Source organism: Saccoglossus kowalevskii, chromosome 3 (genome assembly GCF_978046115.1).
Source record: "Saccoglossus kowalevskii chromosome 3, keSacKowa6.1, whole genome shotgun sequence".
NCBI lineage: Eukaryota > Metazoa > Hemichordata > Enteropneusta > Harrimaniidae > Saccoglossus > Saccoglossus kowalevskii.
The window spans coordinates 17,737,459-17,763,645 of record NC_140643.1 but is presented as its reverse complement, the minus strand read 5'-3'; the positions used below and the strand labels follow the sequence as shown (position 1 = coordinate 17,763,645).

Sequence of the window (26,187 nt, the reverse complement as noted above, 5' to 3'; positions counted from 1 at the left end):
ACTAACACACACCGACACACTATACAAAATATTCAAATCTAGCCGTCCTCTGACCAGTGATATGTACTATATGGGTAATACAGTTATACAGGTTGTCATGTAGATTAGGTTTAACTAGAACCTTTAACTTATTTGTATAACCGGGTTTATTTCATGGTTCACTCGACAAAGTAATAAATACGTCGGCAGGGTTATTATGAATTCACCTCCCTTCGATTTAGTATAGCGGCGACCTAATTACAGTTGGTATGATTGGCATAATCACGTGCCTAGGTGAATTGGTGACACAATGGTTAAATTATATTACATATGGGTAAATAAGTAACAGACTCATCCCGCCATTTGGATTTACACCCATCGCCACAGTGTTTCGTCATCATTACAGACCCACGTTCAGTCTCGTGTCACCGCATCAAGCATCGTAACCCGATTTCCAGTCGTTCTTCTCTTCTCGCGTGGACATATACACCAGATCGTATCTTATGCATTCTGTCGAGATTATCCTGAAATCCGAATTGTGGTGCTCAGCGTACAGCTCCATGTATTGTCCGCTAGACTCCTGTAACTGTTTTTGTTACTCTTTGCTTGAGACAATTTCCACAACTTTTGGGTATATAGATTACTGAATATCGCGTCAGAGGGGAACTTGTTAAACAATCTAAAAACGTATTTTAACAGGTTTAAGAGACTGGGGTGGATTAGAAAATGGCGGAATCACTTAGCGAACAAGATAGCGTCAGGTATCGGGGATCTGATGGTGGTTCTATAGAACTGGAAGATGCCATACAAGTCAAAGCAAATTTCGACGTAGTAAAAGATGAACCTGGAGACGGAGTGGCTATGAAAAAGAACATTAATTTATTTGCCGGTATCTCAGTGGTGATGGGATGTATCATTGGTTCTGGTATTTTCATATCCCCAAAGGGCGTGCTTGAGTACAGCGGTTCGTCTGGTATGGCCTTGATAGTCTGGGCATTATGCGGCGTGGTGGCCTTTCTCGGAGGTCTCTGTTACGCCGAGCTCGGTTCTTCTATTCCGAAATCTGGAGGCGAGTACACGTATCTTAACGAAGCGTTCGGGCCTGTTCTTGCATTTTTGATGTTGTGGGTGAACTTTGTGATCGTTGCACCTGGAGATATTGCTATTATCTCACAGACCTTCGCTATCTACGCCATAGTGCCGTTTTATGGAGATTGCGATCCACCACGATGGGCTGTTGTGCTTGTTTCGGAAGCGTGCATTAGTGAGTATCTTCAAAATCTATACAGATTTTTAATAAATTTGTTTTTCATATTGCAATCTTTCCAGATCCGAAGCGTGTTGTTTTACGTTTCCGAAGGCCAATCCTGACAAAATAAAACAAATATCTCGAAACGGAACCAGCTTACTAGTATACATTAAACACTGAAACCTGTAATTGCGCGTGAAATGTATTCCTAAAACAAATCCTGGATTTAGTAAACAACAAACATACGTTAGTCTACAAGCGTGTGATAAGTACTTTGTTTAGATACATGTACAGTAGATTACCGTGCAATTAACACACACGACTAGTATAGACTAGTCCTGTAGGTATATTGACCGATGCATTAGCGACACGCCCTACCTGAAACGACTTGATGTTATGATATAATATACTACATGACGTAGTACGTTTATGTCAAGGCAGAGCAAACATACACAAAACACTGAAATTAGGCTTTCAAAACTTGTAATATTTAGCACTGTTTGTTCGCGAATTCATTGAAATAAGATATATAGTGACCTAAAACACGTGTTTGTGTAGCCAGGGAGCTGGTGTAGCGCACAATCCAGTGTTCGTTCGATGAAACCATGACACTCTCTAATGTACGCATGTGCAGTGGTTATTTTGGTACGCATAAAAAACAATCACTGACATACGTAGGAGTGTTTTTCATTGGATGAATATAGAGTGTGTTACAAAACTTTTAGTTTACGATAAATTATAATCTGATTTGGTCCCCAATATTAGTATAAAATGACAATAATGAAAAGTACAGGTTTTCGTCCGTATATCAAGTTGGAGAAATGCGGCACTTTGATTGTTTTATTTCTGATTCAACCGATTAAAGTAATAAGTAAAGGGCGATAATCGTCGCGAAGCGTTGAATGTAAGTTCCACACAACGCGCGTACAATTATATTAAAAAAGAATAATAATAAACAATTGGTTGTTGCTCTACATATGTCTGCAATGTAACTAGGCTAGGGCGTTGGCAAATCTCTTCCTCTATCGCTCCCGTCTGCCGGTAACACGCGTTTTAGTTCACATGCTCTGCATGTCTACCAATCGAAGAGTAAGCCATTGCTGCTGTCGATGAGAGGGATATGCTAGGCTGAACCCAGACACAGCAGGACGATACACAATTCAGATTACTGCACAACTCTATCGTCAAAACAAAGCACATTTGGTATTAAAACAATCGTCCTTGACAGGTAGAAATGTTTGTGCAGGTTATCTCGCATCGCTTTCCTCTCCTGTGTCGTTGTGATATCATCACCACACGACTGATAGGTGACAATACTGCGTATCTATCATGACCTTTGACCTTTGCCACTCCCATTTATCCCCTTGTCCATCACGGTGATATTGACAACATACGCCATTGAATTTATTATGGCCATGGTCTTATCAGGGATTTCTTCATAAACGGTTAGGCTTGAATTATTACAGTTAAGTCAACAGTCATCTCCATGCGTCGTTTCGACGCGGGCCCCATGCAACGCGTGTCAAATACATCGCTTATACACGCCTAGTTTGACAACGACTGCTGCGTTTACGGCAGCAAAAAAAGCGACATAGTGTGTAATTAAGACGCTAAACAAATTACTAAACGTAACAATATTTTTAGGGAACTGGGCTGTGTGAATACGACTGTACATTTTTATTTTTTATTTAATTCCTCCCTAACTCTACCTGAACAATAATTTTGTTTTTATTAGATATATATACAAAGTTATTTTTTGCGGTCTAGTGTATACGTGTAAAATATAATTATAACTAAGGGCGATAGCTCTTCCTTGGCTCCGTCAACGGGGTGATTTACTTTCTACCTAATGCGTTTTTTTTTTTGTCAACAGTACTGGTATACTTTTACAACTGTGCGTCTGTGCGTGGTGCTACTTGGGTACAGAATTTTTGTACTGTTGGCAAAGTGGGGGGTCTAGGAATTATAATAATCGCCGGTATTGTTCTTCTGATACAAGGTAAGACAATCACAAAATTAGTACATGTAGGTGAAAATGTGGATAGAGATGTTAAATAAAGTCGGGATATCCCGCCATTAGATCATATAACGTCATCTGTGAAGTTAACTCTGAGATCAATTCGGTTTATGTTATATAGAATCGCATGGGACAACGCCACATTTTCTCCGACTTTCACTGTATTACTAAAATATAGCAGAAAATGAGTATGCTTTAAATCATATGATGCCAAAACTAGGTGTTTCTCACGAGCGAAATTATAACAACATACCCTGAAAAAAATCGAGCACCCTCAAGTATCGACACAATGCAATGTCCATTCCACTTACGTGATTGGATGCAGCTAATGTAGGCCACTTCCGAGCAAGTGTGCCACGTGACACGATTTCGTACCAAAAAATATCTTTGGGGTCGTTGGAAATTGGAATATAGGTATTAGTAGATATGTAAATACAATAATTGATATTAATATTAAAACGAATTCATATTATGGAATGTGAGTATTCTGATGATAGTAATTCATACGAGGCTTTATAGACGAATGGTCAGATAAGTTCAACATGCTTGTTCCTTTCATCCTTCATAATACAATGTAGTTGTGCACGTTGTATTGATTTTATTATTGTTTTCCGATTAAAACCACCGCTTATATACATGTTACTACATAGTTCATTATTGATTGCAACAGGTAATACCCAGTACATCAATTTTAATGGTCCTGGCACCGACCCATTGAGGTTATCGATCGCCTTCTACAATGGTCTATTCTCTTACGTTGGATGGTAAGTTAGAGTTTTAGGACTGGGTGATATTTGCGCCCTCTAGCGACAGAGCAAGAGAAAGCAATGCCGCTCAAATTGAAAACTCGCTTTGAATGTTTAGTTTTCATACATATGTATATATATCTTAAAATACATGTTTCATTGACGGACGCTCGCTGATTCATTTCGCCACTAGAGGATGTATTATTCCGTGACCACGTCGGAATGCATGTTGTGAGAAACAAAAGAAAACCTGATCTGGAATGTTTTGCTTTGAGCGTCATCATTTTCTGCGCTAAGATTTTGGTGCCTATTCCATGCATTTTTCTATAATGTTGAACCAAATAGACTTAATTTTATAATGAATATTTTGGAAACTTGAAAAAGAAAAACAATTATATATGTGTTTTTTTTAAACGTGATTAAAGATAACTTTGGCGTTAAAATGACACTGGGTAATACTAATAATTAGTTTATTCGAACGTCAGCCGCCAGACCATAGTACGTGACAAGTGCGAATACATCGGCATGATAGTATGGTGTAAGGAGACTTTACCCTGGGCATTAACATGCAACGTCCTTGGGTTGGGAATTGGATTTATAACTCTCTATATTTCATCTAGAATATTCACAAAACAAGTATCTTTGTCATTACAGGTCATGCCTCAACGCTTTAACGGAAGAATTAAAGAACCCCACACGTGATTTCCCAATCGCTGCATCCCTCTCCTTGTCGTTGGTTACGATCATATATGTAATGGCAAACGTGGCATATTTTGCCGCTATGTCACCTGCAGAAATGATGGCATCACCCGCCGTTGCAATAGTAAGATTTTAATATTACAATGCTTACGGTTATGTGAATATTTTGACTATGTTGCTATGGATACGTTTTCAGCCAAGTGATAATCACATCACATAATGTTTTATTCAATTCTTCATTTTCATTGCAGACATTTGGTGATAAAGTACTGGGTAACTTTGCTTGGCTGATGCCACTTGCCGTGGTCATATCTACTTTCGGTGCTACTAACGGTAACGTACTGGCTCTTTCAAGGTAAGTTCACTCTAATACACCCACATAGGCAATAGACCATTTTCCGTTTACTGCGAGAATCACGCGTTATGCGTGAAATCTAACGTAAAAACAGGACTAACAAAGGTCATAGCGTCGTAGTGGCGTCAAACATCGCGTGGGATTCGACAAACGCGAAAGTATTTTGGGGACATTTCCATGATTAATAATGTGCTGTCCACAATTGATGATAGGCAATTTCGATTAAGTAAGGGTATTCGGAAGCAATATTCCTCTGTCGAAGATCGGCCGGTCGGTGTGAGCTACGAAATACGGAAATTCGAGTTCAAAATCAAATCGTTCGATTTTTGCGGCAGACGTTTGACGCGCGTCTTTCATGCATCTCGCGAGATCTCGCAATTGTACGGAAAATCACCTATACTTTCCAAACACTTCCTAGACACAAATGATATTGGCGAATAAAATCTAAGATACTGATAAACTAATTTCGTCGTGTTTTGTCTGTGTCATATCAACAGTTTGCCCGATGGCAAATATGTGTATGTGCACTGTGTAGTCAAGTTCCAATAACTATTGTCGGTGTCTTTCAACGATTTTCTCAAATGAATGTATACTATTTCAGTAGTTGCGTGCCTGTTAATAGTTGCGAATCAATCTTTGTAGAGGTTTTCTCTAGTTGTTTCAAACTTAGTTAATTTCAAGTTAATTACATGTTGTTTAATTAATTCATTATTATATGGGAGCTCATTCACGCAGTTCCTGCTTTAATTTAAAAACAAAACAAAAATTTGTTCCAGCTGTTTAACATCATGTAATACAGACAGAGTTAATATTTATTTACTAGTTTGTTATCTCTTAACTATATATTAAAGGTTGATATTTGTTGGTGCAAGAGACGGATTGTTACCCGACCTCTTTGGCATGGTCCACATCAAATTCCTAACACCAATGCCGGCCCTTCTAGCTATGGTAAGTAGTGCAAGTGCTAGGTAGTATGTTATTATTATTGTTGTTGTTGTTGTTGTTGTTGTTGTTGTTGTTGTTGTTGTTGTTGAAAAAAAATTGTCAGTGTCAATGCGGTGTACCGTTGAGTTTTTTTTATTGCGTTAAGTTTAATTTTCATATCAGCTTCATTAATTTAGATACGTATTTTACTGTTTCGTTTACTCCCCTCCCCCCGCTCACTAGTATACCTCTCGTAACGCCGTTTTTCATATTGCAGGGGTTCTTTACCGTGATATACGGTCTCTATGACGACGTGGGCAGTCTTATTAATTACACTGGGTTTTCGTACTGGTTATTTGTGGGAATTGTCGCCACTGGTCTTCTGTGGATGCGGCACACACGACCTGATATGCCGAGACCGTTTAAAGTAAGCATAAATAAATATTACACCATTCTAATACATAGCGCCCTCTCCCAAAATTAATGTTTCGAATTGTCACGCACACATTAAAAGAAAGTTTAATGTTAAGGTAGAAGCCTACTTATGAGTTTAAATAACAAGAATTTATTTTTTTCCAATAAATTGTACTTCCGGGCAATATAAGGATATTGACTTCAAGTTAAAACAAGTGTGGGTCATCAGCTTAGGTTTCAAGAAAATTACGGTTGTATTTTACTGGATAGTGGGCTTTTTTTCAATAATATAGTGTTTTTACAATAGGTTTCTATGGCAGAGATATTATGCCATATCTCAAATTGTAGGCTGGAGACATAGGCTGAAAACATATATATTGATAGAGAACTTTTTTGTTTTCCTGAATTACTTCAAAAATCTGGATTTTAAAAAATGTCAAAAAATGCAATTTTACATAACATTGAGCACTATGCAATTGTGCTATGCTAAAAATAGTGATTGTTGAAAAAATATTAGGACACGTTTTTTTAATATGTCACTATGACACAAAAGAGAATGCTATTTCATGGTGCTATGAGACATAATATTCATGGTTTAACACAATAAACCAATTAACATTGTCATGCGATGTATCACAAACATTCTCAAAAATGATGAATAGGCTTTTACCTTAACATTGGTGCATTATCCTATCAATATACTCCAACATATGGGCTGTGGGACATCATGACGTCTTATCCTACGGTAGTTCAATGAACGATAGCGAACGAGGTGGCATTAGATCGTAACGAAGAATCGGATATTTTTTGTGTACAAACATTGAATAAATACACAGAAGATAGCGATCTTGATATTTAGGGTGATGTCGTGTGTTGACATAGAAGTCATCGGACCCATAGGCAGTTCATGTCAAGTATAATTCTATATAACTTCCAAAACAGTCTATCCGTGTTTTGACATCTGTGTTTTATTTTTTCAAATATAATTTACATATCCAATTTTATTGTAGGTACCAGTTATTATCCCCATAATCTTCTCTCTATTCTGTTACGCGTTGGTGATTCTCTCAATCTTCGCGTCACCATTTGAGGCTTTAATTGGAACTATTATCATACTGACGGGCATCCCGTTATATATTTATGGAGTCGTTTGGAAGAATAAACCACAATGGCTTAAAGATATTCTAGGTAAGAATTGGGGGAGGCAATTCATCGTGCACGTGCAAAACATCACAGATCTATGAAGCACGCCATCTATCGACGAATTGCTTTTTTGCGTAAATGGGAGTAAAGAACATAGTTCACATCGTCGATATTGTTGTCTGTCAATAAAAAAAGTATTGATGTAAATTATACTGAAAATTGTCTTTCTAAACTCCAGTACATTGCTTTCACCCAACTCTACGTCATTTTGACTACCCAGGGGGTCTTGATCGCTAGAGGGCGCGATTGATAGAGAATGTAGATTGATCACTGTAGGCATCGTCACTACAAGGTCTCTCGACTTGCCAAGACCGGTCAAAGTAACAATACAGTTTTCCGATACACGGCGCCCTCTTCCGCTGTAGCATTATTATGACGTATACATTGTATAGATATGTAAAATGCAATAATAACAATTTATTATTTATGATTTGCAAGGATGAATTAAATGTTAGTATGATTGCTATGTTGCATATGGATTATGTAAATGGAAGAATTAAAATTATTTTGCCTTTATTTCCAGACTCTGGACTTCTATTTTTCCAGAAGTTAATGCAAGTTATTTCACAAGAAATTGACACCCAAATGTTCTAAATGGTGTTCTCGCAGACGTCACGTCTCTATGACAACATAGCCGAATATGTGAAGGACATCAGTATAGCACTCAATCCGTCTTACTGGGCAGCATACACTAAACGTTGGTCATATAATTGACAGCGAACTCGTTAGATACAGATGAATCAATGAATAAATTGACAGTTGTGTGTGGTGTTTTTTTCGTCCACTGTTTTTTTTTCTTTCATGCTGTTTCTTGTGTGCTATTGAGATAATTCATGTGAAAACCACACATCACATATTACGATTCCAGTGTTATGTGCCGAAGTGTTGTTTTAGATCTGCTTCCATATAGCTTATAATTAAATGCAATTCATCAAAGTGAATTTTAATATCACTGAATACTTGGATAGTTGGTGTTGACGGTCTTCTCAATGGACATAGCCACGTTAACCGGTGTTCCATTTTGCAGTTCTTCAAATACACGATGACAAAGGTACATTAATATTCTCCCACGCACTAATGTTTTGATATTACTTATTAATAATGTGCATGAATGGTGGTGAATTATCAATACTAGTCCTCAATCCGCCTTCGGACACCGTCCTGAAACGGTGACTATTAGTTTGGGGTCCGTCTGTCCGTCCGGAGTCATATCTCAGACAGTCATTGATCAATCTCATTCAAATTTTACACACATACAATAGATGCGATTTTTTTTATTTGAAGATCGGAACAAAAGTGGCCGACTGGTGGCCATTTTGGTCATAAAATTTGCTATTTTTGATTCTCAAACGTATCAGCAGCTGTTTCTCGGAGATGACTACTACGATTTGGATAAAAGTTGGTATGACCATCATACATATTGGGCTACATGTGCACGTCATTGGCGGCCATTTTTTTTTACATATTTTCTCTCTTTTTTCAGACACACTTTTACAGATTTATTTAATCTTAGTGCAAATATTATAAATGATACATCAGCACCAATTTTTTGTTTGTGATTGCAATCAATTCGGCCGAACAGCGGTCAATTTTGATGGAAAAGCGCTAAATCGTCAATGGTTACGTGTCAGCAGATGTTTCTCGGACTCGACCATAATCAAAGTTGGTGTGATGATCATACATATTGGGTTACAGGTGCATGTCATTTTTTTAGTAATTCGCCCAAATTTCACCGACTTGTGGCCATTTTTTTTAGTATTTTTCCCCTTTTTTCTCAAATACACTTCAACAGATTTATTCAATCTCTGTACATTGTAAACAGTGCGGGTTCCGTTCATCAAGGTTGTTATAAGTAGATGGCTCGTCAGGTTAATGTACAGAAAGTGATTGCATCGGGGGATGGGTAACTTGCAAGGCAGTAAGTAGTACAGTGGGTCACGGTTCGCTCGACACTCTTATACGCACCATTCAGTCACAAAGACAGTAGTATAACATAGCCAGGTATTTATTGTAACAACAATCGTTACCGTAAACCCTCGGTCCTCTTCTCACTTATTACGCTCGAACCCCCCATTTTTATAATCGACAGTGTTAATTGTTCAACCAATAGTATTAATATATTGCATGCGTTGTCATGACTCCACCACTGAGGGCGTCGCCCCGTAGCATCGTCAAGACAACATCAATGAAACTTGGTGACAACATAGATAGTATAATGAAGATACATCAGCACCAATTTTTTTATTTAATTCAATTCGGCCGACCAACAGCCAATTTTGATGAATAAGCGTTAAATAACCATTGTTACGTGTCACCAAGAGTTGCACGTTCCAGGGCCCAATTGTACATCATCGCAGAGTGGTGAGCCATACTGAACCGATCTGTCGTCTACCCAGTCTTGGACCCAACTCTCCCGTCGCCAATCTCGTTGTTCCCACTCTGGACGTCTACTCTAACTGACCATCGAACGGTCTGCCTCGTAAAGTTGCATTCTGGGATGTATCATGTTACCGAGAGATCACTACGCTCTCTTGCGTCATCAAGCGAAATGGAGTACGCCCTCAGAGTTAAATACACTTTGGTCATCAATCTTTTCTGTGATCGCCCATATAGCAATATCAATACTTTCTGATACTTTTAGGTGTATTTTAGACTGGTGACATGGTACTTTTCCCAACATGGAGTGACCTCACTCCAGTTACATTTATGGGGTGGAACGTTCAACTCTGAAAATTATGAATACATATCAACTAACGAATTTTTAAAAAAATACAGAATTTGTAAAATGTACATTAAATAAATCGAGTTAAAGACTGCACAATTTGAAAAGACATAATTGTCAAACTTTGCATATGCCCCTTATGAGTTACTTGCATGCTGTACTGTAATCAGGATTACAAATAATTGGTAGTTGAGTTGCCTTTATTTTCATTTGTCACCTTGAACATACACGAGCTGTCAAAGTTATCAACAATTGCCTTGATGCACTGTTTTTATTTGTTAAAACCATTTTATAAATTTCATCCCTGGAAAATGAGTGGCTCCTCAATTCCAAAGTAAGATTTTGCAATATTATACATGTACATTTGTTATTCATTTTGACCCTTGAAAAACTGGCGGCCATTTTAGTTTATTTTACGGGTATTGATGATTTTTTTCAAATTTGGTTTGAATATTACGGATGATAGTTTTGATGCACGTCTGCATTATAATCTAATTGAAAATGCTGACTGGAGACCATGTTTTATTTTTATACTTAGATTTTGTTCAAAAAAGTTGTGTACTCGATGAGTAACACATTAACATGCTGAATACTTCTATAACATTTAATTATATTCTACACCTGTCATGGTGGTTTTTAGATACAGTAATTAAAAACTGGACGGGGACTGTGACATTGACAATGACTTGTTAGATTCTAATTTGTAGTTTAATAACTTAATTTTGTTTTGCAAACATCATGTGATAACGGCGACGCCAAGAATTGCTTGTTTTCGTTGTGTAAATCCACCGATGAGCAGGAGTCGACTGCAATACCTGTATAATTGAAAGTATTCATACAAGGACGTGTCTTGATTTGGAATTCTCGTCCACATGCTGCTTAACGTAACTCCCAGTTGTTCCATTCATCGAAATAATTAATTGCATAATAATTATATAAACGATAAGAGCTTCATTTTTCCTCACCGTTTTCTTTTTAAAAAACATTTCCTGTGTCATTTTTGTCAATTTGTAACGGCCATCGCCGGAATGTGGACACTGAAAGCATAGCATATACGCTATAAGGTCTCATGCCACTAATCAACCAATGGCTGCTCGTACAAGAACCAATGAAATTTGTTAAATATTTTTTTCTCAGGTGCTCCCTGTTTGAGGGCGTAATCACCTGGGTCAAAGGTGAGACCAACATGTGGTCTTTTGTTTACTACTTAACGGCTGTGTACCTGTGGGTTTATTCTGTGTGTATTTGGATGTTCTAATCTTGGTGTTTTTCCAGTGTGTTCTCTTAGTGCAATCCAAATACAGTAGGTGTGTCTTGTTTACCTGAGATTTGCAAGAGTTTGAGCTGGCCAACATGCTAGTTTTTTTCATATGGTTGATTACTGTCATGTTGATTTCCCATTTTTGAGCCATGTTTTCAACTTTCTTCATCATTTTCATATAGCAATCTCGTCATATGTTAACATTGTCGTCTATGGAAATTCAATTATTGGTATGAGCCCTATATACTTCCAAATGGGAAAAGATGGCCGCGGTGTTGCGTTCTGGTCTCCAGAAAGCGCCATCTATTGAAATCCAGTTTTGTCAAGAGAACCTCAGACATCACGGTACAAAATAACAACTTTATCGGGAAACCTGAGCGAAATGTAAAATTCTTTACCATTTTGGTGGGCTAAGCATCTCTCTGGCGACCCCTCACTGAATATCTGTGTGTTATTTCTCATAATAGTGTGTGTCGTGCATTGCAATTTTCACAAAAATATGGCGACATGGTCGCTTTGTCCATGAGATTGTGTCTAAAACAATATTTCGGTAATATAAAAAGTCACAATTATTGCCGCTTCAAGCGATTTAGATCGAAAGACCACGGGCAATAAAACTGTGAAACGACTCGGAGGGAATGGAACTGTTTGAAATGAACAAACTTCCAATGTTTATAATAATTGTTATACATGATGTACCATTTCTATGCTGACTGAATGCTGAATCAGTTTTCAGGTTTGAATACCCTTGATTAGATTGCTGTTGGTTCAGCCCCTAAGTTCAAAGGGAAAACAGTGTTGATGTCGATGAGGAAGTTGTTTCGGGTACAAACCTAGTGTCATGTTTGCTCCATGCGGGCAGGCTTTCTCACATTACATTGCATATCTAAACCTTAAGCGTGGAAAATGTAACACCCACGCACCTACTAAATTAGACAAATAACCAAATTTATGCATAAAGTGTGATGAGACGCGACCGCAGGTGTAAATTGGCATCGATAACAGGGGTTAAAAGAGAGGGATCGGGGGTTTTGGGGGTCGGGGGATTTTGATGTGGAGCGATGATGTTGATAGATGTTGGCAATTAAAGACTCTACATGTAATTATACACAACTGACTGTGCGTGAATGACTTTGGTGTTCCGTCTCAAGATCTAATGGTACCCTCATACTAGAAGCGAGTATTTCCTGATATTCCCTTGAATGGTCAGAGCGTGTTCTTTTACTTATTTCACACTAGTAAAACATGTGTAAGGAGGACCCCTTTTGTGACCATTCAGAGTTGTTTGACACCATTGTTACAGACATCGAGTTACAAAAATGGCCACATCCATATGTTGAAATCCACGCCAAATGTTTGCAAAACCACGCCGAAAATATACAAAGTTACGGGAAACATAGATATTTAGTTTGGTTCAACTCTTCAGCCGTTTTTGGCTCTGGAAATTTCTTCGGTTGTCAAATGTACATGAGCAAGCATGATCGCAAACAATCGGGGCAACGTCATTATATAGTTTATTCTGATTAAGTTTGTACTTGGTGTACAATTAACATTCTCACTTACATTCTCATTCTCAATCTTTATTCACTAGACATGTGCAAGCCGTGACAACTTCTGTGGAAATGTGATTATACGATAGAAATAAGAATTGTTTGGCTGTAAAAGTGGCTTTTCCCCCATTCGGGAAACTGAAAACCCCGGTTCTCAACTTGTCTATTGTGTTTATTTCAGCACCCGCCGCCGATGAGTGTAATTTCACGCATGTTTATAATAATTATCGGCTGTATTGTCACTTTCGTTTAGTCAATGTGTGCATGGAGGGAGTCCATTTTTTTAGCTCCCTGGTGTGTGTTATGTCTTGACACTATTTTATTTTGGCTCATTTAATCACGGTTACTAGAACTTCTAATTAATTTAAAAAAACGAAGTTGTCGTTGTCAAATTGGAGAACTGTTCGATAATGTCCGAGTTGTATTACATTTTTTAAATAACATTATTTTATGCTAGTGTTACTAGCGATGTGGTATAACCACTGGGTTGTGGCACGGGAACTGCTGACTTACACAAAGCAATTAGAGCGAGCAGGAAACTGAGACATGAGCTGCCAGCGGCAAAGAAACAAATCTCGTGGCTTTCTCGATATCTACGAGATCTTGACGTCCTTTTGAATCTACTAGTAATTGAATCTTTTGAGTTCTAACTGTTGTTTGAATTAATAGCATTGACGTCAATTAACTTGTTAGTATCAAGACACGTGAGACTAACCAGACTAATACATACATTTATTCAATTAACATTTTCAGAAATATACTAGTATATTACTTGTAATGTAGAGCATTAATTATGGTGACAAAGCTCAATTCACGTTACACACGTATGATATACAAACCACCAATAACGTATGTGCTCTCAATTAGTTCTAAGGCTAAACCTTTAACGACATATGTGTCAGATTACATCGCCAGTAGATTGAACTACAGCGTGATTCTCGTCGATTAATAGAAAACAACGATATTTAATCAATGGGACGATTGGAGACAAATACAAACAAGCGATAACAAACACTCCCCCACCTATATAGTTTGCTAATTTATAGTGACAAATAGTCAAACTAAAATTACACTTTAACCAATAACATTTTGAGAAAAATAATAAGTAATATACAATTATACGATTATCAATCATCATATTTAATGGAAGACCTTTTTCTCTGCAATAACTTTTATAATAAAAATAATATTCGATTTTTCGCCGATAATTTTTGTTATGTTATTAGGCCAAATTCATAGATTGAAATAAGCTATTATTTATGCTGACGTAAGGCAATGAAATGTACACAAGTATGTAGTCAAGTTAATTACATATTGACATGAAAATAATAATAACAAAATAGAAAACCCTTATGATCATATGCTTGAGGATTGTCAACACAGTTTCACAAAAGCATTGAGATTTTGCTCATTTGTGATACACAGGGAGATTATTCCAATATATTGTAATAACAAACGGGGATCACCGACGTTGTTTTTTGAGAAAATCGTAGTTTTATATTATGCAGTTGATGACAGGTATATGAGTAAAAAAGAAAACATGACCATTTCAACTATACATTGTCAAATTCGGGGTAATGATGAAATTTATAGTTGGTCAACGACCATTCTAAAATGGTATTAAAATTTACATTGTGCGGGCCACTAATACTTACAAAATATTTTCTCAGGTTAAATCGCTGCCGCGTCCACTGCGAACATTGAGATTTAATATCGATTCGCTCGCACAGAAATCTACAATTTTTTACTCGATACCCATGAGAAAAAAATAAACTCTAGAACTAATACAATTTTGAAATTAATAAAATGAGTTTTTTTATAGATTGGCATTATTAACACCCTCATACTAGTCTATATTTGAACTAGTGGAGGTTGTGCACACAACACAGAAGTGAAACTCTATTGAACATCCATAAAGATGCACATTTATGGTCGATTGGAGCATTAATTACCTTATATCATTTTAGACAGTGTTAGGTACACTGTTATTTATTAAATTTACCTTACAAACAAATGTTAGTATGTTTGTACTGAGTGAAGCACAAACTGTGATACATGGACAGCTGCGAGTGCTCACATATCTACATCTATAACTTAATATAATTAACTTAATATACATAACTGATGAATTGAAATTAATCTGACGAATATTACTTAAATGAATTACTAGTATTGTTTTCTTAGAATCTAAATATAGCTAAATCAACAGTATAACAAATATACAAATGTAATACATTAGTCATGGAGACTTAGACAATGCTGCTCAGTCTAATATTTCAAACAGTGATAGTTTCGTATATTATTATGCAATGGAGGGGGAGAACTAAAATGCCCTTTCGCTAAAAGTGGGAGTTTGCGGCTGATTTGCATAAACTTTACTGATTTAATATACTTATTCTGTATCGTTGTTACTAGCTATAAGTTCCCAGCGGATAAATTCGTTTAAATATTGATGATTGGGTGCTAATTTCTCTCGCTCAATCTTTTAATACGTGCACTTTAATCTGCGAGAAGAGCCGACCACACGACTCGCACCATGGATCGCACAGGGCGTGCACGTAGAGGGAGTTCTGCTTGCCGACCGCCCACATGTTGATGGCCAGCAGCCGCAGACTTGGTACGATGAACCAGATCTGCCAGAAGATGGTGCACGCAAACACCAACCCCCAGTACACTGCACACGGCACGGCACACACCGTTGACAGACAATTGTAGCAGCAGGTTTTGCTCTTGTTGAAGCACCTGAATGACGATCCCCATACATAGTCACTACTATGGGTACTGTCAGGCTCTGCAAATATGTCTTCAAACGCCACCTGTGAAAAACGAGCGACAATTACATTAAATTAATATTAACGTGTACGTATATGGTAACCATAGAAACGATACAATTATGTACAATCGAGGTACCCGTGATATGTAATCGCACAATGATTTTAAACGTGTTTTCTTTCACAACGTCTTTCAAGATTGTCTTGTAAGTCTACATCACAATTCGTGAATACATTTTATTTCTATTTGTTCACAAATTCAGGTGGAAATTCTCTGTTCCCACGTATTATACTCAGATATGTCCATGTATCACTTACGTCAGTTTTAAGTTAATCAAACTAAAATTGTCCACTTAATAACAAAGTTCACCGAAATGATTTTTTTTTATATTTTTCCTTAAAAATGGCAGTATATATATAGACTGATATAATATACTGGTTTACTATACGGCGGCGCTCTCGATCATCGCAGCATCCACGCCCTGGATTAAGGAAAATACGTCATTCACATAAATACCAGTTATAAATAGGGCATTTATTTTTATCTTGCAAAAAAACAAAAAACAAACATGTTTTATAAGCAAAAAATATGGATTTTCAGTTCAAGATGCCGAATAATAATGGAAATATGTTGTGTCTGTATTTAAATAGGTATGCATCCCATGGTCAACTTGAATTTCATGACTGAACTCATGAGTATTGTAACGTGCATGCTGGGAATATATTAGCGCATGCGTATACATTTGAATTTGTAAATGTTCATGTGCGTACGTAAATTGAGTTATTGTTATGTGCCTAAAACCATCGGTGCTTTGGATTGTTTTCAGAAGTGTTACATTGTCAAGTTACATTCCGTTAGAACATAAAGAACGGATCATGATCATGTGACATGTGAATCGTGACAAATAAGAATAGCCGACAATTCGACGTAATAGTAACGAACATGTTTTTGTAATGCTTTTCAGTCACGGAAGGAATGTGAGTATATGTGTATATGTGTATTTTGTAATTGTGTTTAGATAGCAAGACGGGTTAGATGACCATATATGAATAATTAATGAGTACGTGGCTTACCCTAATGTGTTCGTTTATTCTGGTCGGATCTCTGTCTCTCATGTCGATATTAACATCGGCTGGGTTCTTTATAGTCACTCTCAAATCGCCCATCGGGTCTTCTAACTCGACATCACCATGCTGCTTACCCCCGTCGTCTGGTTCGAACCCGCTGTTGTGATGGTCCGTCATCTTCGTCAAACCAATGCTTCTTTCTGTTCAGTATTTTTCGTATGTTGCGGATTAAATCCGAATACAATATGAGGGTAGTTTACCTGCTTAAAATACGTACTCATTTGCTGACGTTTAGTCAGGCCCTGCCTGGGGACAAAGCCACGTGATATTATTTAGCTAGGGACGCTGCGTATTGTATGTTTGAATTAATTCTATCTGCAATTTTCTGTATGTGTTACTGCCTTGTTAGTGTGTAAATAATAGTGTTGCATTTTGTAAACAACATTTTGGAACCATTTACAACATTATTATGATTGAAGGTTCGGCTGTGGAAATAAACAACACATTCACAGGCGGTAATAATATGGCACATTGCAGTGGTTTCCGGCGTCCCTTGCAAATGACAAAGAGCTCTGGTAAAGAACAGTAACCATCTTCTCCAACTGGGTTGATAAAGGTAACATTCGATTCACGCGAATAAGTGACGTAAACTGTTTTCAATGTGAAGCACTCACTGATAACGTTACGTCCGATCCATTCAGCCTGCTTGTTTGCTTAGACTCGGACTTGTGATGTTTCTATAATTTCTAGCTAACTTGTAAAAAGTGACAACACTCGAAACATTTCTGCATTTGCTGCAATTTTTAGATGTAAAGGAAGTCACTGTTCTACATTTAAAACGGCCACCATGTGATTGGAAATTAAGCGTTGATGTCAGGTAAGCTGTGGAAGGTACTAACAGTCACGGATTGGATACACTGTTCTGATGAGTAGCGCCCCCTAGCGACGAAATGCTAATATCGGTGATAGGAATAAGCGAGCTGTTTGAATGTAAGGAATGAAGGATATGTCATGAAAACAGACACTGGGATTATAGACTAAAGAAAAGAAAATTTAATTTCAACTTATTACATATTCACAGCATTCTTGCATACTGAGCGACCGTGTTTACCATAATAACTATGTGAGTTTGGTTATTATCGCAAACAAAAATTATTTGAATCCCCATTTCATCTGCATTGAAGAAAATATAAAATACTATAAACACAGCCTTGAAATAGAAGTAGTATGATTGTTTAGCCGTGTTAAACTAATCAACGCACCTTACAATACGCCCTCTAGCGACAACACTTCTACTACGTCAAATGGACGTATCCTTATTTTGAATATTACAGCTCTTATTTTTATTGACGGACGACCAGAGATCTGAACATATCTGTGTTGCGAACTGAGTCCCCGTATGCCAATCTGCGTCAAAGTTTCCGGGTGCTTTTAGAGAGCGCCAATTCACGCGGCTCAGGCTTAATGTCAGTTTAAATCACTCAATCTTCCTAAGATCGCTTTTCAGAGGTTTGAAAATATTTGTGAGATGTGTTAGGATTTATCAACATTTGTACAACTCTAAAAAAACTGTCATCGTTTTTACTAACTAGTTTTAAGAAAATCTTTTCTACTGAAAAACGTTAACACGACATCATTAAGGTGGGCCTGGTCTGTTATTTCTCGTGGCCCCAACTTCTGAACCAGTACATTATCGTTTTCTCAAATAAGAATATAATCTGAACTCAAGATTTTCAGTGATTCGTCGTCAAATATTATCTGTAATTATGTTTACATTGAGAAGGACTATCTTGGGGACTAGTAAAGGATTGTGCCACCAGACATACTCTATTCCGTCCAAGGCAATCATAATGTGAAAATGGAAATCCTTTCACAAATTCCAAACAATGTATACTCACAGACTATAGTTCATTTTTTTAATTGGTTATCATAGTGTGTGATATATTTCCCATTGAAATTGGTGACTTTTGTGGCTTCAATAACGGATTTTTGAGGATCGGACAACGGTTTGGAGGTGATATTAAAGGTTAATTATAAATTATGAATACTGGAACTAAAGGCCTCTTACCAGAAGGTTGGCTCTAAAAATACACATACACAAATTATGAGATATGGACAGATAGTTATAATATAATATAACGATAGTTAGAGTAAACATCGGACGCTCATTATGCATGTAATCGAAAGCTCGGATTGATCCTGAAATTATGCTTCCTTGGGAGGAATGACGTCATTTTCAACAGTCGTCATCGGCACCACCTTGGTAAAATGTGTGGCGCCACCACTGTCACCATCATGGGTCAGCGTGATGCGTATTTTGGAGCAGCAAGCGCCACACGCCTCGAGCCCCGGTGCACAGAAAGCCGACAATACCGTGGTAAGGCACTTCTTATACGGGGACATAGAGATTCTCAGATTCTTCAGCATGGGCGTGATGCACCATATCTGTTCGAAAGACATGAATGCGAACATAAATCCACATATCAAAGCAGTCGGCACGGCACAGATCACTGTCAACACTTTGTAACAGCATGACTTGCCACCACTGAAGGTCCTGAATGCACAGCGCCACACACCGTCCATGCTATGAACACGAGAAAGTAAAAACATATTTTAGATAGATTATCATACAAATACTTGGTCATTCCTGCGCACGTAAACTGATAAAACTGACAAACTTTAAGTATTAATATTTATTTAACGTCGTTTTGGGGCTATAGGGCCACGTGACTATATTATAATATAATAATTGCACAGAGCACTAAACTACAAACACGAAATTTTGAATAATATGGCTGGTTGTGACTCTTGCTGGTTGCTATATTGGTGTCCAGTATCACTGCGTGATACACCTTGTCTTTCAAACACACAAACTAACGGTTAACGGCCTTTTTAGGGCCATCCCATCATCTCAAAAGGAGAACTATCATACTCTATCTGTTTCAGTGTTGTTTTTGTCAGTTCGCATAATCGTACGATGTTCGTGTTATATTCGAGTTCACTTAAAATCCTCTACCAAATTTGTTTGTTGACACGAATTTACAATGTTGGCCGGCCATCATAGGCTCTCATAGTGTTGCTATGTCAACTTTACTGAAAGATCTGCAATCAAAGTACAACTAATGTGAAATTGTGTAACCTTGCAAACATACCTGTGCGTCCCACGTGGTTCGGCAAATACGTCGTCATATTTTGCCTATGGGAAAAAACGGTAATAATTGTAATTCAAGTATATACAACCATGGATGTACATTAGTCTATATTTCCGAAACTGTCATACACCGTACGCTGTACTACTGAACTTTTACAAATCGAGCCACGAAAAAGATATGTGCAATATGGCCGCGCAGCAATCATGATAAGAGTTGTATATATTCTGTTTAAAATACCGTTTAACACTCGCCAACATAATTAATGGACTGATGGGTAAATCTCCTAACCTCAAAAGCTACCCCCGCGCTCGTCTGTTATCTCTTAGTAAAACTGCTTTCAATAATATTGTTGTACCAGGCGATAGTTCCGTGCTATGGGTGTCTCAGTATTTGTGTTACTAGCACAAACCGCACGTGCATGTTGCGTAGAACTTAAAAGCTTTTTTCGAGTTTCTTCAGTACTTTGTGATATAAGACGCGAAAATAGTACAACCAAGGACAGAATAGCATGTCCAATTTTTCTTTATGCTGACGGTGTAAGTGTAGGAAAAACCGCGGGACAGATAGGTGTTGGGAGGGCGTAGCTCGAAACAACTCCCAGATGTCCTGTGGTGTTATCTACATATAATATGTCCGAACGCGAGCACGCCATGTTTTTTTAAATGATTTACGAAAATGTTACTGTTTTGGCTCAGCACATGACCCGGATTTCCGTTTCATTACTATTTTTTGTTTACTGTAAGTAGTTGGCGCTCTGCACAGTAAAAAAGCGCCTGGAATTTGAACGCGTGAAAGTGAAATGAGACATTGTGGTAAATAACAATAAATAAACACATACTCTCGGCCTACGTGATACAAATGACACACTATTCTGTCCTCGGTTGTGGCATTCATGCATTATTACATGTTTGTTTGTTTGTTTGTACCAACAACGTTTAACGTCCATCGACTGCGCATGTTCATTGACAGGGTGTTGGCCAATAGTATGCGTTTACATTCAACCGTAAATACACTCAAACACATGGTTGATAATTGTAACACATATCAGCGACTGCACGCACACGAAACATATTGAACATTCTGTACTTAGGTTGTAAGAGTCGAGTTTATTGAGTTTTTCTTTTCACTTATTTTACAAAAGACCAACACATACTGAAATGAACATATGAGAAATATGAGAAGTAATAAGTAAGATACATTACTGGAATATTCAGCTGAAAATTGATTGCTAACTTTCCGTATGTGTTTCTCCAGTAACACTGTTATACAATTCAGGTAAATTCAGCATTAATATAAACTGTTAGCTCTACTGTTGCCTTAATCATGCAGGCAACAGTGGCCTTTTCTAGGTTCTGCAGCCAACGACTAGTTTTTCGTTAAAGTTATTCTTATCTGTGAGAGACAGGCTCCACACGTTTCGCATACTGGAACGCAGATAGCTCCACACACTATCGTGTAGTATCGCTTGACCGCTCCCATGTCGATCATCAAAGCCTTCAGCATTGGGGTGACGCACCAGATCTGTTCGAAGGACTGGAATGCGAAGCAGAAACCCCACATTAACGAAGAGGGAACGGCGCACAGTACGGTAAGTATTTTGTAGCAACACGACTTGGCGAAATTGAAGGTTTTGAAGGAACAGCGCCACACGCCGTCAATGCTGTAAAACATAAAATAGTCACGTGTTAGATGTACAGGAAAAAAGCTGGCAAAGCTCCCAGGCGGTGATTCGATATGAATTAAACCAATACCAAACAGAGAGGATTATTGGTTGAGCCCCGCTCTGTGCTAAAGTTTTGGGAAAAAATAACACGCCTTTCAGAACCAATGCAGGTTTGGTTATCGGACACCAACTATAATATGATGAATTATCAAAATTCATTTGGAAAAAGCAACATATTTTCCCATCATGCTAAAACAATGAACCAAAACCTACCTGTGCGTCCCCTCGGGTTCCGCGAAGACGTCTTCCCACAACGCCTACAGAAGAAAAGAAAGCCGTCTGAGTGAGTGAGCCACGTGAATTAACAAATGTCAAGATTATTGTACGTCTTTTGTATTTGAATTTGAATTATTACGCGTATTGTTTTTTTCAATTGCAGAAACTGGATGTCACGAACAGCCTTAAACAAAATAACTGGGGTAGTTGAAGATGGGACACTGTATCTAGTGATTATGTTTTAAAGATGTAATATGGGCATTTATATGTAATTTTTTAATATTGTTGTTTAATGATGTATATTAGTGAATACATGGGACTAGTATGTCATCTCACTGTAAAAACACTCGTATTTGCGCCCTCTAGTAGCGGATACGAGCATTATCAGTACAGTAACAGTAACGGCCAGTTTTCTGTCCGAATACGAACAGGTTCAAGTAGAAAAAGTAGCTGCCCGGTTTAATAGAAATTGGTTCGAAGTTCAAGGAGCCGAGATTCCTGTCCTGTTAGAAATTTTCACTTTGTATTTAGCGCAAGTGTGCCCAAGTCAACGAATTGAAAGAATCTTAATTATATTCACGCAGTTTGATCTCGATGGTTTGACGTAAGTGTTTTAATAAAGTTGCGTAGTCACGATGTTATGAATTATGGCGTATGAGTTTTCATTTCAGTGCGATACACTAAAGTTGCTTTTTACTGGGAAAGATTTGTTTATTCAAATAAGAGCAATATATTATAGCGCACCCTATGTTTTACGTCAACAATGCAGCGTGACACAGCACATATTTACGGCATGGAGGCAGTATTATCACGTGACTTGGAGAAAGCCGCTTACACGTATTAGAACTTCAGACCCAGAATTTGCAGGGACGCATAGTTGCGTTTTGTCGGCAAAGCACGAGTTTTTATTTCAGTGCAAGCTACTATAATTTACCCGACGCTAAGAAATAGGTAAACAGAAACCTCTTGTTACAATTTCCTAAAAATGTAAAAACGTTTAAATGCATTTACGTTTAAGTTGTCCTATTTTTATACAGCAATTGACTTTCTTTTGGAGTTAAACGATGGGTTTTCAATGTGTTCCATTCTGCTGGCAAAAACGAGCGAGGCGCCGCACTGAATTTTCAGTTCACGAACATTCTTGCATAATATTTATATATCGCGCGGAGCTCCCCGCAGGACAAAGCAGCACCTCGGAGCTCTCAGGAATACCGGAACGTTACGTATGAGGTAATATTTGCGTGGCCAGCATTATGATCAATGCATTATTCATACCTAGTAAATTCATAGTTAGCCTATTTTCATGATGTAAGTAGGGAGGGGATGTCTGAAGCTACGCGAAATGTCATTCATTCTGGCGAAAAGTAATTTTGAAAACGCTTCAAACGCAAACGTCTTATTGTTTCGCCGAATATAAAAATGGCGATAAAATAGCTAAAATGCACAATGGTGCAGTGTTCGCAAAATGGAAAAGCGATAACCCATTGTAGCATTTTTTGCTATTTTCGACAACAAATAAAGAGACTTGTCATATCAAAGTAAATTTGTGTCTATACTTAAACAACAGTCAATGTAATGGTATGTAAATTATGTCCATTCTGGTACATCATGCACAGAATAAACTCGTTTACTGAGCATGCTTCCGCCGTCGGTAATGCGCTTATAATAAAAATGTCTATCCCTATATCAAAATCGATATCGATCGTTGGCTTATGTATGGCCTTTTAAGCAATGCAATCAGATTTCATGTTGTACGAAGTGCTCGGATCATTCACATGAATTCGCCGTTAAGATCCTGTGGTGAGTTATAGAAACGTCTTGAAACAATGTGCCCCGGTCAGCTGAGATTCAGTCAACAACCAACGTATAGTCAACTGACACTTTTAGTGATGGCGCTCTTTTTTACCGTATAAATGGTTGAACTTGAATCAGCTGCTATGTTGTGGGTCACATTGACACTGGCATGGATACAGCAAACACCAAGCCCAGTTAATAATTGTAGTACATTTGAACCAACACAGAACGTGCAATGTCGAATAAACATTCACTTTCAATGTTGACTCATATGCATTAGATAGAATACAACGTTTTCGGCTTATTGCCATTGCATGTTTGCTTAACCTATCTGTTGTAGCAACGCGAATATGTTGCTATATACAGTTGAAAACACGGTCCCTGTCATTGTGTTAAAGTTTGCCTGTTTCGGTCCGCACTTTATTTTGTTTTTGTTTAACTTTGAACATAACAGCTATCATGATGGGCACAACTTTTATTCTTCGCATCCCGGCATGCACATGTTCTTCTAGTGTTTAATGATTCAACATTTCGATTAAGTATGTTTTTTGATATGCAGTGTGAATGAAGCTGCGACTTTCGTTTAGCCTATCGGGTGATTAGATAGCATAAACCTTGTATAATAATGATACACATTGTCACGTGGGTGTATTTTTCATCGGACCAATCAATTTTATTAACTCGCCAAAAAATACGCAACGAATTTTGCATTTCATCTGTTACTTGTCACGGCCGCGCTATTACAGGTTCTTTTACAAACAACAGAAAGAGTATATTTGAACTTGCATTACTAATGGCTTATCGGTGTTTGTTTAAACGGTTTCCATGCCAATAATACACACGGATAGTGTTTCAAAAGACACACTGTTCGAGAAAATGGACGGCATTGAAAAGGAAAGTGCCGGGAATAGACTTAGGCTGGCACACCGACTAAATATACTAACTACAACATATTGTGACAAGAATAGTTTTGCGACGCTGACAAGGTTTCGTCGGTTTGTTTTCACTTTGTAGATTGTGGGCAAACATGACATTATGTGGGCCAATACAGCATTAGACTGCGCTCAGTGATCCGATGTTACTGAAAACATTATTCAGATCTTTATTCAAATTGTACATCAATAGTGTTTAGTATAAAACAAATGGGTGAATGAGGATAGTGTTTTGATTCAATTGAACTGCAGTTGATTTTCAGGATTTCGGATTTTCGTGAATCATATCGTTAATATCCGGTAGGTATCTGTTTGTAATGGTACAACAAAAAATCGTTTGCGATGGTACTTAATTTGCGCTGTGACGTTTGTTCAATTAACGATTATCATTCACAACTACGTGTACATTCCATCATGAAAAAATTACACCTCCTCGATTCATAATTAATGACTGATTTCGCGAACAAAAAAAATGCAAAATTTTGATCACAATATTGCTGTTTAAATCTCACAGTTGCATTCACTTAAATGATAAGCGTGATAACATTATTGAACACAACACAAATATGTATTTCGTGGATGGTAAACCCAGCAAAGCGCCGATAGTGTATTGTATTAATTTGTGATACTCTGCCATTAGTATTAAGTAGCTAGTGCTAACATGTATTCATGATGGGGGCAAGTTTAGGAAAAAATGTAATGTAATCGTTGCCGAGAAATGTTACGTGTAATAAGACAGGAGCAGCACGCAAGATCATCACCTCGATTACCTCAACTGGACGACAAACTCCCAACCATGATTGCCCAACTTGACAACTTTTTTTCACTACCGTAGTACTTAGTGGACAGAAAACCACGAGTCGAACCCACAACTTCCCTGATACTGGGTGGGTAAGAAAACCACTATCCTGCGCATTAGGTCTGAGTGTTCCAAGACTGTGACCGTTTTCTCAAATTCAAGACGATGGACAACAATTTTTATATTTTTGGAAATAGTCCTTACTCACCCGAACATGGGGGTTCAACTCTTGGGGGTCGCGGTTAACCATATCCAAACTTTCAGGATCCATGCTTGCGGGCAGATGTTTTACCACCAAGTTCAAATTGCACTGCCAAGTTGGTGCAAGAATCCGACGGGCGTGTCGATGCTTTCGGTTTCAAATATTATCTTTGCCAACAAGCTGCGCTTTTTAAATCGAGGACAGGTAGCATCTCGGCTAGTTGCCTAGCAATATGCAAATGCCCTGCCTCCTACTGGACGTATGTTAGTACAGCTAACGCGACATGGATAGAATGAGGTTAATATTGACGGGCGGTGTATATTTCGGTTGTATTAATCAAGCCTGTGTGATATGTGTCAGAGAGACGTTGGTAGGTGGAACTAGAGTTCATCACGTGCAGTTTAATCACAG

At 37.8% G+C, this 26,187-nt stretch overlaps 3 protein-coding genes across 3 annotated transcripts; 1 reads left to right on the top strand and 2 right to left on the bottom strand.

Moving 5' to 3' along the window:
- The first annotated feature begins 633 nt into the window (after nucleotides 1-633).
- LOC102807196 (Y+L amino acid transporter 2-like) lies at nucleotides 634-8,357 on the top strand. Its single transcript, XM_085496508.1, has 9 exons — nucleotides 634-1,243; nucleotides 3,102-3,227; nucleotides 3,916-4,009; nucleotides 4,646-4,814; nucleotides 4,942-5,045; nucleotides 5,897-5,993; nucleotides 6,247-6,396; nucleotides 7,394-7,571; nucleotides 8,110-8,357. Exons 1-9 carry the CDS (start codon nucleotides 706-708, stop codon nucleotides 8,178-8,180), a joined length of 1,527 nt encoding a protein of 508 aa, XP_085352634.1. The 5' UTR covers nucleotides 634-705; the 3' UTR covers nucleotides 8,181-8,357.
- A 6,943-nt stretch (nucleotides 8,358-15,300) lies between these two features.
- On the bottom strand, nucleotides 15,301-17,179 carry LOC102804182 (caveolin-1-like). The gene is made up of 2 exons (XM_085496834.1): nucleotides 16,965-17,179; nucleotides 15,301-15,935 (listed from the first exon to the last, which is right to left on the bottom strand). Exons 1-2 carry the CDS (start codon nucleotides 17,133-17,135, stop codon nucleotides 15,597-15,599), a joined length of 510 nt encoding a protein of 169 aa, XP_085352960.1. The 5' UTR covers nucleotides 17,136-17,179; the 3' UTR covers nucleotides 15,301-15,596.
- A 4,017-nt stretch (nucleotides 17,180-21,196) lies between these two features.
- LOC100369236 (caveolin-1-like) lies at nucleotides 21,197-25,941 on the bottom strand. Its single transcript, XM_006820886.3, has 3 exons — nucleotides 25,783-25,941; nucleotides 22,047-22,090; nucleotides 21,197-21,770 (listed from the first exon to the last, which is right to left on the bottom strand). Exons 1-3 carry the CDS (start codon nucleotides 25,843-25,845, stop codon nucleotides 21,476-21,478), a joined length of 402 nt encoding a protein of 133 aa, XP_006820949.1. The 5' UTR covers nucleotides 25,846-25,941; the 3' UTR covers nucleotides 21,197-21,475.
- Nucleotides 25,942-26,187: the final 246 nt, after the last annotated feature.

Bases quoted from the DNA above. Each gene is read 5' to 3' on its own strand.
- LOC102807196 (XM_085496508.1), top strand. From the start codon at position 706: ATGGCGGAATCACTTAGCGAACAAGATAGCGTCAGGTATCGGGGATCT. The intron at 3,228-3,915 runs GTAAGACAATCA...TGATTGCAACAG, and splicing joins TATTGTTCTTCTGATACAAG to GTAATACCCAGTACATCAAT. The intron at 4,815-4,941 runs GTAAGATTTTAA...TTTTCATTGCAG, and splicing joins CATCACCCGCCGTTGCAATA to ACATTTGGTGATAAAGTACT.
- LOC102804182 (XM_085496834.1), bottom strand. From the start codon at position 17,135: ATGACGGACCATCACAACAGCGGGTTCGAACCAGACGACGGGGGTAAG. The intron at 15,936-16,964 runs GTAAGCCACGTA...CGTTTTTCACAG, and splicing joins GAATAAACGAACACATTAGG to GTGGCGTTTGAAGACATATT.
- LOC100369236 (XM_006820886.3), bottom strand. From the start codon at position 25,845: ATGGATCCTGAAAGTTTGGATATGGTTAACCGCGACCCCCAAGAGTTG. The intron at 22,091-25,782 runs GTGAGTAAGGAC...TTTCTTCTGTAG, and splicing joins AGTTGAACCCCCATGTTCGG to GCGTTGTGGGAAGACGTCTT. The intron at 21,771-22,046 runs GTAGGTTTTGGT...TATGTTTTACAG, and splicing joins GAACCCGAGGGGACGCACAG to CATTGACGGCGTGTGGCGCT.